This window comes from Anguilla anguilla, chromosome 13 (genome assembly GCF_013347855.1).
Source record: "Anguilla anguilla isolate fAngAng1 chromosome 13, fAngAng1.pri, whole genome shotgun sequence".
Classification (NCBI taxonomy): Eukaryota; Metazoa; Chordata; class Actinopteri; order Anguilliformes; family Anguillidae; genus Anguilla; species Anguilla anguilla.
In genome coordinates, this window is record NC_049213.1 from 5312134 (window position 1) to 5325254 (window position 13121).

The 13121-nt window shown below is 45.3% G+C and overlaps 1 protein-coding gene across 3 annotated transcripts; it reads right to left on the reverse strand.

Annotated features, from left to right (window-relative positions):
- Positions 1–1433: 1433 nt before the first annotated feature.
- LOC118210598 (polypeptide N-acetylgalactosaminyltransferase 6-like) lies at positions 1434–12575 on the reverse strand. 3 transcript variants are annotated; one of them, XM_035386907.1, is made up of 12 exons: positions 12377–12505; positions 10997–11515; positions 9924–10096; positions 8258–8407; positions 7661–7895; positions 7367–7484; positions 6537–6737; positions 6120–6251; positions 5900–6001; positions 3722–3880; positions 1909–2040; positions 1434–1871 (listed from the first exon to the last, which is right to left on the reverse strand). In XM_035386907.1, the coding sequence occupies exons 2-11, from the start codon at positions 11467–11469 to the stop codon at positions 1927–1929; spliced, it is 1857 nt and encodes a 618-aa protein (XP_035242798.1). In that variant the 5' UTR covers positions 11470–11515; positions 12377–12505; the 3' UTR covers positions 1434–1871; positions 1909–1926. The 3 variants fall into 3 exon arrangements, with proteins under 3 accessions (XP_035242798.1, XP_035242797.1, XP_035242796.1); XM_035386906.1 differs by lacking the exon at positions 12377–12505 and adding an exon at positions 12514–12575 and having other exon boundaries at positions 1434–2040; XM_035386905.1 differs by having other exon boundaries at positions 1434–2040.
- Between the last annotated feature and the right edge of the window lie 546 nt (positions 12576–13121).

Genomic DNA, 13121 nt, shown 5'->3' on the forward strand with positions numbered 1-13121 from the left:
TTGAAGGAGAGGACCCCCAAAACCTGCTTTACCTCCTCACGTTATAAGGGACAGTTGTTGCTAAAACGTTGGCATCGTAAAATAGTTCACAGAGATAAAACCGTGAGTTCTAACACTTTCAAACAATATATTGTGACCAGACTGAGAAGTTCATTATTAAAAAAGGAATGATACAAATTTACCCACTCTGGCTCGAATACAGGCCAGTGCTAGTAAAAATGTGAAATCAAACATGCTGAGGATTAACTAGCTAGTTAACAGTATAATTACCAATAGTACACGATATCAGCCTAGCTTTACACATAGCCATCTAAGCAAGTTAGCTGCGTTCACTGCATATTATTTATGCTTGTTAGCTAAAACAGCAGTAAGGGATGCTTATAGCCTATCGGTTGCCACTTTTAAATAACATTTTTGTAAGCATTGTCTGCTACGTACAGACCCTTCTTATGGAAAATTGGGTGTTCTATCCCAGAGAGATCGATTTGTTAAGTTGTATGTGGTACACAAAAACATTTTAGCCTGCTATCTCTGTCTCCCTTCTCTGTGGCACAACTGCCTGTATAATGCAACTAAATAGTGTGTGAAGGGGTGTATTTCAATGCATTCGTAGCCAAACTTGACCAGTTCAGCAAATCGATATGAGCCAATGTTTGGATGTTTGTTACAAAGCAGTCTGGGCCATCTGGAAAGTGCTATTTCTAGGCCTTGGCACCCCATAAACTTTATATGGGGCAAAATGTCAAAATCATTTATTTACTGTAGATTTGCCAAAACAATTGACAAATTTTCACAATCTGCTTTTCATATGAAACATAAAGATAGTTCAAATCAAGTTTCAAAATACCTCCTGGAACGTGTAATTTCGCCTTCAGAAGTCTGATGTTCCTCATTCATTTCAAAAGGAGCTCCAGTGTTTTGCCCTCAGCATGCGAGGTACAGGCTTACTTCCGGGACTTCACAAGCATAGGTTAGCTGAAGGCGCGCCCGCCTGTCTAGTTAAATATGTGAGTCTATGGTTCTACCCCGTTGCCAGTTCCTAACCCACCCTGAAATACCTCCTGTAATTCCTACCGTCTTCATTTTGGTAAGGCTCATGTAACACCTTATCAAATGCTTTTTTGGAAATCTACTTAAGGCAGACTTTTACAGTACAAATAATCGGGAGGAAGTTGCATCACTTCCTTTGCCAGACGCTTCCATGCGCTGACCTGCAGAACACAGCAACACCAATAAGAACCAAAAAAGGCCAGTTTTAAAAATCCTTCACTATAACTGCTGTTCTACATTGGCCATTCATAAAACAATTTTCCCCCATATTATACATTTGTGCAGGAATTCTAGCATTCATAGTTGGCTACCTAATGATGTGGCTACAGGATTTTGTGCCATTACACGTACAATCACATCAGAAACTGACATCTACTACAGTTTCCCAAACAGTTTCAAGCATTTATTGACTCATTCTCCACACTGCAAACACAATGTTGAAGTGCAAAACCATGAGTAGGGAGAGGCACTTGGCATGAGGAAAACCACTGAAAGGCTGTTTCTCAGCACTACTTTTGCCTGCACTCTTCACACCCAGGGACATATGGCAACAAAGAATGAATACTCATCTGCACGTTCCGTTTGGTGGAAGTGAAATGCCCTCCAGTGGTTACATCCTCACATTCCTGCAGTTATTTAGCAGTTGCAGTTATTAAACCTTCATATCCTATCCAGTGCTATTTGTGACCCTGGAAGGAAAGGATCTGTGATTTCCTACCATCCGTTCGGTTTGTTTTTGGTCGACTGTTTGGATGACATCATAAAGTTACTGATGCCTTGTTGGCAGCTCTTTGCCCATCCCCCAGCCCCCATCTCCACACCTTTACGGCACGGTCGGGTCAGCCCCCATCCCCACACCTTTACGGCACGGTCGGGTCAGATGAAGGCCCATTGCTGGTACAGGTCCGCTGGGTTGCAGGCATCCATTAAGACCTGGTTGCCAATCAGGGACAAACACCTCCCAGTGGACGGGTTTCTCAACAGGTGGGTCTGGAAAAGTGCAACAGGAACAAAGAAAGAATCACACAAATGCTCAAAAAGAATCCCACAAGGGCTAAATCCTTTTCTATGTTCCATCTTATACTGCGGCTGCTCCAGGATTCAGATAAACTGTGCTGCAGTCTCGGACCTGCCATCAGGAGTATTCAGATAAACTGTGCTGCAGAGTCTGATTGGTCATTAGGAGTATTCAGTAAACTGTGCTGCACAGTCAGAATGGCCATCAGGAGTATTCAGATAAACTGTGCTGCAGAGTCTGATTGGTCATTAGGAGTATTCAGTAAACTGTGCTGCAGAGTCTGATAGGTCATTAGGAGTATTCAGATAAACTGTGCTGCAGAGTCTGATTGGTCATTAGGAGTATTCAGATAAACCGTGCTGCAGAGTCTGATTGGTCATCAGGAGTATTCTTGGTCCATTTGTGGGCTGGTGTCAGGTGTAATAGTGAGGGGACAGGGAAAAGGCCCATATGGCGTATTAAATTTCTCTTCACAAAATCACCTCCATAATTTGTTTTAAACTGATGTCACAGCAACAGTTAATAAAGCAACCATAAAAAACTGGCTCAGTCAGTTTTTCCCATTCCCACAGTGTCACATCATCACAGTTCAATCAAACAGACACAGATCACTCCACAGCAGGCTGGAGACAGACATAAATGGATATAGAAAGACTGATCACTCAGCAGGATTTGGGGTTTTCATGGTTAAATAAAAACAAATAAAATAAAAAATATATAGGCTAACCCTGCGTCATCAACCAATCTTAAAAACAGAAGCATGAACTAACGGGTCCAGTAGTAACTTCAGCAGTAAAGACATTTCTTATGCATATGCATGTTAGGTTAACCAGTATGTGGAAACCAGTGACATATTCTGGCAATATTAGCCGGATAACAGACTTACGACTTATTAGTCAGCTGTCATGTATTAGGCTACTGATGAAATACACCGGATACTGTACATGCGTACATACAGGTGTTTACAGTTACATGCAGGCTGCATTCAAGTTCAGATTTAGCACCACTGCTTGAATGGTGGCCGGCAGTGTAGTATAATGGCTAAGGAGTTGGTCTTGTAACCTAAAGGTCGCAGGTTCGATTCCCCGGTAGGTCACTGCCGTTGTACCCTTGAGCCTTACTTAACCTGCATTGCTCCAGTATATATCCAGCTGTATAATTGGATACAATGCAAGTCACTCTGGATAAGAGCGTCTGCTAAATGCCTGTAATGTAATGTAATGAATGGGATTATGCCTGAAATGCCCAGGCCAGTTGGCCCTGTGGTGTATTCATGTCTGTTCAGTGTCTCATTTTGCAGAGTCTGCTGCAGTTTTAATTGCACACATGTTGTGGCAATATTTGAACCACACTCAAAAAATCACTCCATCTTCACATTCAAAATTGAAAAAAAAAAAAAAAATCTATGGACAATCAACAGCATTTTATCCAGGCAAACAACAGACTTCTCTGCGCGAACCTCATTTATTATATTTATATTTGAGTGCATGCGCGCTCATTTTTGGCTGTGATGTTCGGGTTTTACCTGAAAAACGAAAACCTGCCAAACTGATCCAGTGTAGACAAAAGCAACAAGTTTTAAGCAAAAAAAAAAAAAAAAAAAACAACACGAAAGTGTTCAATATCCCTACTTTGCACTCCAAGGCGGCTCACCTGTGTGAAGTCCCACGCCTGTGCGGGGGGCACACTGGGTCCGAGGCCAGGCAGCTGGCAGGCTTGGACACGCACAGGCTCCCGGTCCGAGGCGCTGTGCAGACACAGCTGCTTCCTCACGTTGTGGCGCAGCTCTTTTTTGGAGGTGTACTCAAAGTACTGCGAGAGAGGAACAGGGGGGTTCAAATGCACCGTCGCTGTCAGGACGGTCACCGAGGTTCAAACCCGAGGCTTCTGCAGTGCGATGTATGGACAGCGCAGTGTGCGGACATTCAGGAGCAGACATGCGGGTGCTCTCAGCTACGATGAGGAAATCATTTTTTTTTAGCCGTCACATCCAGAGGGACCGATTCACAATACTGGAAGCTACAAGGAAGCCTCATCGTGCCAAGTCCCGAGAAACAATGGCTAAGGAAACGGAAACACACTCTAAGCAAGTACGCGAACGCAAATGACAATGCCAGGCCGACGCACTCCAAACGCACTGCAAAAGAACAGGGCCTTCAATTCATCAATGCTCACCATTTTCCTCCCACTAAAGGGTACTTAGTGCTAACCATTTACCTACCAGACAGTAGCACGGAGCGTAGCACAGTGGGTAAGGAACTGGGCTTGTAAACGAAAGGTTGCAGGTTCGATTCCCGGGTAGGACACTGCCGTTGTACCCTTGAGCAAGGTACTTAACCGGAATTGCTTCAGTATATATTCAGCTGTATAAATGGATACAACTATGTAAAAGTTGTGTAAGTCTGACACAGACTGACACAGACTGTTACATTACATTACGTTACAGGCATTTAGCAGACGCTCTTATCCAGAGCGTCTGCTAAATGCCTGTAACGTAATGTAATGTAACAGTAACCAGCAGCAGATCAAGCCTGGTCTTGAAAACCCCCAGAGTTTCTGCCTCTACTGCATGACCTGGCAAGCTGTTCCACAGTGACTATTCTCTGTGTGAAGTAATACATGTACTTACCTGCTGTCTGTGAGTAACTCACCTTTTGCTAATTTCCATTTGCGCCTGCTCATTTTACTGACAAAACTCTTTCACGCTTTTAAAAAAACCTGTAAAAATGTTAGAAACACATGCGCTGCACACACCCACCATGAACCCCGAAAATAAACGCAACCAAAAATTAAGGAGTCATAAACAATAATAAAAATAAGTTGGTACTAATTTCATAAAGCATAATTAACTGACCTAATTAAACTATTAGACATCAATCAAATTTGACTTTTTACTGAATTCCACAACTTTCTATTGCCAGTTTGCTAAATAGGAAGAGAACCAGTACAGTGCCTTCCCAGAAATACCAACCTTTGTATTTTGATCACATTTGCATCTCTGCTTCCTCCAGTTCCCCCTCATGAGTGGAGCTAATGACATCTATGCCTCAGCTACTCAAGGACAGACGTTTTGGGTGCCTGTTGCTATAAACATCCAGTCTCTGTAGTTAGTTGTTAAGAAATAAATGTCACAGCGATATTGCGAAAACTCTGTGAGCAAAGTCTGCCAGTCTCCCTCTCTGGGGACTGTGTGACTCGCAGACTTCCATTCCCTCCTTCTCCCCTCTCCACTGAGAGAAACAGAGATGCTCTGCTCTCAGTGCGATCAAAAACATCAAGGAAAACCAGTGTTAACGCAGGCTTCTGCATTTTTTATGCCAAAAATAAGCCAAAACGCAGGGAAAAAAATACACCGCGTTCCATAAGGCAGATATTTCAAGGATATCAAATCTTTTTTTTTTTTAAAAGAGTTACTAAGGGCGATGGCCAAGATTTGAACCACAACAAAATAATTACTCCTGTTTCTTTGGGAAATCATCTTTCGGTGACATTTGTGATGCTCTGTCTTGAAGCCCCACGCTGCTTCATGCTTCATTACACACAATGAGCCAGCAAATCAGACACGCAGCTAGTGAACATTTACTGTTATGCAGACCTTCTGGCAAGTGCACTGACAAATTCTGGCAAAACCCTCCTTTGAGCAAAACGCAGTGTGTGTGTAGTTCCGTTACCAACCGGGCAATCTTTGGATTTGATACCAGACCGGGGCGGCCATTCAGCCTCTAGAACAGCGCTACCCAGCGTCCCCCACGGATTCCATTTCGCATTATCGAATGTTTGTTGGCGCAATATTTCACCAAACGCCAACCACTGTCAGGGTGAAAGGGCTACCTGATTCCCTCCCATATTGTGGCAGGCGAAGGTGATCAACGGCTTCCCTCCGGCGTTACCCTGTCCCACATCCAGACAGGTCTTTGAGGCGGCGTTTCTGATCTGACAGACACACAGTTCACATGGTTCAATGACAGGGGGGGTCTGTGTCCTGACATGAAAGCAGCGAATGACGGCCAAGCTTCCGCTAACTTGTCACATACAGGCACGGGTCACTGACCATTCCGTACATGAGCGGGGCGAGGTCGGGCACGTAGGCCTCGGGACAGACGTTTTCCAGGTACCAGGAGAAGTTTTTGCAGCGCAGCCTCTCCCGGAGACCGAGGCGCTCCGAAATGTCACCAAACTTGTTCTGGGGATGCGAGATGGAGGAAAACGCGCCGCAAGTGGGAAATGACTCGATAACAAACATGGGTAGCCAGGTGTGGGACCTGTAGCTCACATAACTCAGAAACACCCAAGTTCCCTCACTGCAGATCGCTCTGGATAAGAGCACCTTCTGAATTGATGCAATAAAAAAATTCACCCCGCAGTTCTCCAAATACAATCCTTCTAATAGTTCACAGAGAGAGAGAACCCCACATCTGTAGCTCAAATTGATTGCTTCAGTTCATTTCAGGAGTCAAAAAAAACTAACCTCTCTGGCGATGTCCCGTGCCACTTTGTTCCGGCGGTAGAAGACCTCTTTATACTCGTCCATCCAGACCTCAGCCAAGCGCACCTGGTTACGGATAACCACCTCGGTGCCATTGGGGAAGGTGTGTGGACTCTTCTGCCGATAGATGTGTCCCACAACTGAGCAGGGTATGATCTCCAAACGCCCACCACACAACCAAACCTGCACACAGAGGAGGGGGCATAGCTCAGGTATCACCTGTACACAGACACACCTGCACACAGATGAGGAGCTATAGCTGTTAGGAGAAGGTAAAACAACCCTAACTGAAACCCTCCTAACTCTATTTCCCCAAACTTGAACCCTAACCCAACCTGACACTAGTATGCAGTCATACTGATGATCTGCAATAAGCTGGAAAAAGACAGTTGGCACCAATAGGAACAAGATGTAATTGTTTGTTGTATTTATATTAATATACACAGCTAACTGAATGTATTGTATTTTTTTCAGAAAAAAGGTATATGAAAGGTATACTTAGCCTCAGGGAAAGTGGTTAGTTGGATAGGCCAACCACACCAGGGGCCCTTTCCAAATCCATTTCGTAAAAGCAGAAGGTGCCTTTTCATGTCATTCCAGAAGGAAAACAACCCTGGTCAATGACCTCTGAGTATACCTTAAAGTTCATATCCTGATTTGTGCATTTCATATTTTACTTCCCGATCTTACATTGCCCTCCAGTATTTTGGTTTACTTTTATATGTAATGCTATGTCAGTGCAATGAGCTGCAATGCATATATAAAATGTGCTATAGGCTAAATAAAACAAAATTCGTTATTAAAATACTTCCCCTGAAAGACATTTCCACATTCTCGGCTCCCCATATCTCCATCTTGTCATCGTAGGTCCCGATATGGTTAAAGTAGGACTTGGAGATGGAGTACAGGCCCCCAGCAAAGGCAGGTGTCCTGGGAGAAGCACATGATGACAAGGATCACAGATGACATCACAATGACAACTGCATGGTGGGAAATGAAGTTGCACTATTAAGAAATTTAAAATCAAAGCCATCGTGCAAATTATAAACAAAATCCCCCCCCCCGCGCGCGCGGTGCTCCGTGGGACAGGAGGGCGTGGCACTCACTCCACGGGGGCGGTCTCGTCTCTGCGGCCCCTCCTCTGCCGCTCTGGGATTGGCTCCCAGCTGAAGTTCAGGCTCCAGTCGAAGCTGCCGCGGGCGAAGGAGCGGCGGTCGGCCACGGGCCGGCGGAACTCCAGGGTGTCCGGGGCGATGGCGGGGATGTCGGGGCTCACCACGGCAACGGGCTCCTCGGCGATCCGGGCCAGCAGGGGCTCCAGCCAGCCGGAGAAGCACTCGCCTGAAGGTAACGTGTTCACCCCAAGGAACATGGCTGAGGCTCACTTCACTTTCCTCACGTACTAACTATGGATACTAACTATACAATAAATTGGGTCCGTTTTAGGCAGGGAATTTCACTTTAAATATCTGACGGATAATGGTGTGAATCTAAAAGGAATTTTGTCCAGATATGATATTGGTGTAATTATTTTACTTTTATTCCAATATAAGTCTACACAATTTGGCTTACATTTCTACGCGATAGTAACAAACTTTGCTAATGCAATTGGTGCAGGGCAATCGTGGTGGTGACATGATCTGTTCCATTTTTTCCAGAACGTTCCTCGGTGCTGAGGGAGCGGTGCATGCTGGGTAACTCACAGTGGGCGTCCAGGAAGGTGAGCACCTCGCCTCGGGCCTCCCTGGCCCCGAGCAGCCGGGCCTGGATCAGGCCCTTCCTCTCCCGCTGCCGTAGCACCCGCACGCGCTCCAGCGTCCGCACGTGCTCCTCCAGGCGGCCCTTCAGGTGATCTGCGGGAGCGAAGTGAAGAACGCCTAAATCTGCCCCCTCTCTGGATACAAGATACGCTGTCAATCCTCCCTTTATTGTCACTTGTGATGGCCTTCACTACCACTGTAGCCCTTCAGTGTTCATGGAAACTGTGGATTGATACCACCCGGTTGGCAGGGTGAGATGCACACAAATGCCAACACAATCCCGGCTTCAGAATTCGTTCTTTGCATCTGTGAACGAAGCGCTGTTGGAACTTCCGTTCGATTCAAAGGATGGATTTTGAAAGCGACAAGAAGGCAATGCCTTGTACTTCATGAAGATGTGCTTGGGTGTAGACTCGTGTGATATAGTGGACAATGATGAATGTGATAAATTCAGGAATAACTATGACCTTAATGGCAGAATAATCCTACTGCATTTCAAGAAAACCACAAAATGGGAACAGGCTGTGGGTGCAGGTTTTCACTCAATCTCAATTGTACGCGCAGGACTTCCTTGTTAAAGGAAGTAACTTTGTTGTTAAAGTATGTATAAGGGTTCTTCCAGGGCAGAGGTCCACATTCACACCAACACCAGAGATCAGTCACTTAAAAACATGAATGTGAACAGTTGTTGGAATACAAGCAAAATTCAGAATTGAGACTCAGCTAAATGTGAAGTTCACAGTGTCAAAACCTTTATCAAAGTCTCTTCATCGTCTTAGAAATATTGTAAAGAGAAGGTCATTCTTTTATCACTTACAGAAGCAGTGCTTTTATTTCAGGACTGAAATACCGTATTATAATAGGACTGAAATACTGCAACTCCATGTATTCTGGTCTCTCGAGCTGTAGGACACCAGCAGCTCATACGAAATGCAGCGGCCTGGGAACTCACCAGTGCGCAAACCCCTGGCTTCCAGCTTTACACTTTGAAATTGCATTATTGGTTTCTAAGGCAAAACATGGGATGGTACCTGAAAATATACAAGATCCGCTCATACACTACCAAACAGAGGCAGCATTAAGGCCATCTACTGCTGCAATACTCTACATCCCAAAAAGTTCTCGCATGACACTTTTAGCTCCAAAATGTGGAACACTCTTTAACAGAATATCAGATTCCCTCCTTTTTAAAAAAAAAAAAAAATTTAAATTACAACTTAAAAACATACTTTTTTTGGCTGGAATGCACCAGCGGGGCCAGCCCTACAAACGCGAATGTCTGTGACTGAGTGAGTGATGAAGTTACACCATTGGTCGGCCAAGTTATGAAGTTATACCATTGGTCGGCCGGATCACGTGTGTTCGGTCCAGCCGTATACTAGGTTTTGACCTGGTCTTGTTAAAAAAGAAGCTTATTTACTTTTTTTTATGGGGGCAGTTTCATTCCTTGATGTACAGTAGGAAATCCCATTTTGTGTAGGCCTGTTTCTTACATCATATTGTTTTACTTCCTCAAGCACTTTGTGTCAGACACGCACGAACAGCGATCGTACAAATAAAGTTTTAAGCCCTATGCGTGAATTGATTGCTGCATTCACGAGTCTCGTACCTGCAGTACTCGCGTCGTCCACCAGGAGGATCTCGGCGAGGAGGACGGCGGGGGAGGTGTGGAGCACGCTGTAGACGGTGCGCAGGAGGGTGGACCAGGCCTCGTTGTGGAAGACGATGATGACGCTGGTGGTGGGCAGAGGGGGGCATCGGGGGAACACGCGCTTCACGCACCTGAAAACGCAAAACCACGCCCGTCTGAACCGGGAGGGCGAGCACACTGGAGAACGGTTTCATTTTTAAAATAACAAAGACCACTGAGCTTTATCCCTACCAGCCTTGTACAGCCTGCCATTTATGGCAGGACCGCAACAGCGGGGCCAGCCCTATAAACGCGAATGTCTGTGACTAATTCACTGAGTGAGTGATGAAGTTACACCGCGCATGTCTGTGACTGAGTGACTGACTGATGAAGTTACACCATTGGTCGGCTGGTTCGGTCCAGCCATATACTAGGTTTTGACCTGATCTTGTTTTTCCTTTAGATGTTTTGTGGATTCCCATCTTGATCACATTTCTCTGAACATCCACTCTATGAATGCAGAAATTTCATTAATTCTATGTTAATTGTTTTTCCACGTCCTCAATATGTGCTTGATCTCCCTCTCTATTGAGCACACATGCAAAATAGGCACTGACCGGTTTCATGATATACCACAATTTGAAAAAGTCACGGTTACGAAACGACTAAAATTTCCCCTCAAACCATTCTGACAACATGAGCCTTTTTTTTGGACTATTAACAAAAAGGCATTCTAGAATTTACTAAAATTTATAATTTTATCTGGACTTTTAGAGAGTGGTGTGTGTGTGTGTGTGTGTGTGTGTGTGTTGTGTGTCGTACAGTATGTGCCCTTCAACACTGAAACAACAGAATCAATACTATGTCCACCCCATTATTTTTTGACATTCAATGAAATTGTTCACATTTAGGTTTGACGTCTGTACTGTATATATTCACTAAGGGACGCGTCTGTGCAGCAGTTAACTGTCATTGCGGATGTTACATTAACATGTGTTCGTGTTTGTGAAATGGAGAATCCCGGGCCGATGCCGTGAAGGCAGTGGACTCACTCTGGCGGCCGCGAGTCCGCCCCCAGGCTGCGGTGGAGCGAGACGCGGTCGCTGGCGAACTGGTTGAAGAAGTTCCGGGCCATTCCGTCCATCTTCTCCCTCAGCTCCGGCCCCGACAGCCGGCCCCCCGGGAAGGCCCCTCCGTCGGCCCCGGGGCTCAGGGGGTCCTGGGCGGGCCTCTCCGCGAGGGGCCTGAGCTCCGCCGGGCTGTAGTACCCGGGGGGGCAGCTGCTGTTGCCCGGAGCCGCCCGGGGGCGCGAAGCAGGGAGGACCGCGGCCCTGAGGGGGGGCTGGGCGAACGCGCCTCTGACCCCGACCGGGCCCTTCCGGTCAGGCAGTCCACGGACCCAAGGCTCGGGAGTGGGGCCCCCTCCCCCGGCGTACCCCCAAATCACGATCAGCAGCACCAGGAACGAGACGGCCCCAAGCATCACGAGCTCCAAAGGGGAGGCCCGACATCGCAGGACCCTCATCAACACCAAGGGGAACACTGGAGGGGCACGACTGGCCTGGAATCAGCTGTAAAAAAAAAAAAATTAAAAAAGTGTAGAAATGAATTAGCAATACTAATAATAATAGGTTTCATTTGTGTGTCTGTGTTGGGGGGGGGGGGGGGGGGGTATGTATGGTGCAGGCATTTATAACCAAATAAATATCATCATTGTATCTCTCTCGCACACATATGCAAACACATTTTCAATGATATTTAGTGATTCTGTGATCTGTTAAATTACACGTTCTACACATTGGAAATGATTCAAATGCCTTCACAATACCAATTGCAAAAAAATATTTAAACGTTTATTTTCAAATTATTTTTTTAAAGCACGAGCTCAAATAACGAATATGAATACAACAGTAATTCTGACTGGGGTATGTTCCTCTATATTTTTGAAACGGTGAGCTGTTCAGGAACGCTCTTTGGCGCAGTCTCCTATCACCTGTGTGTTTGTGTCCATACAGCTCACTAGCTATGTCTCTATCTACACATTTATAAGAAAGAGTTATCATCTAGAACCAGTTCTTCACCCTGGATTGAAAGACGCACCGCGGCCGGGGAGGCAGTCGATATGCATCAATCTAACGTTTCCCTAACAACGACTGTGCAACACTTTATGCGTAGCTGACAGAAAATCGGGGTCTAGAAAGCGTGCGAGAGTTAATGCGGTCCTCCTTTCGCGAGGTTGATCGAGCAGCTGATATCCCCACAGTTAACTAACATGAAAACTAATAAAATACCCAGATTGAGATATTAAACGGGATTAATGATGCGATCCAGCAAAAACACTAGCCGCCCATGCCCATTTTATTAATTTAAAAAGTTGCGGCAATTGACGACGGACATGGAGCCAAACAACAAGAACATTCGACCAGACTGACCTTATTTTTGTACTTTTCTAGACTGGATTTACCTAAAACGCCACCGCCCTGAACGCCTATGATAAAAGCTACGCTAAAATGAAATCTGCCGAAACTGTGGGCCAGCAAGATGCAGGCTTCGTTATCGGTAACTTTACCCAATGTAGTGTTTCAGCAGCACCGGTAGTGGTTTGAAATCACAGGTGTAGCCTATTTCATTTCATTCCCATTCATTTCCAATTTAAGGGATTTTGACTGGCCTACTTGTCTTTCCCATTTCTGAAACATTAATTTAAACGGCTAATTATTCCCCCTCTTTACTCCAACGTAATTTCATGTTTTACTGGTGCTCACTTAGGCATATTTTAAATGAATGAATTTTTGTTGGCTCCCGATTCGACATTTCCCGTCCACCTTAATTCAGTTGCCTTATGTGACGCTTTCACAGTATTCCACGATGATGAGCAAAAGAAAGAGGGAATGTGACAAAAATATAGACTATGCATCTTAGTCATTTTTGCTACGTTCACTTCGCATGTATTTTAAAGGCTGTAATCGAAGAATATCTTGTGATTTCTTTCCTTGCCTCCTTTCCTATTATGGAAGGTCAAACAGGTAAAAAATGCCTGAAATTGACGTCTGGAATCATGTGTTGTCAACATGGGTGCATTCCAACTGTTTATTTTATCCTTTGTCTCTGACGACTGACCCGGAAATCTACCGAGGTGCGTCATCTTTAAGGACATTCCAATCTGTTAAATGCTCC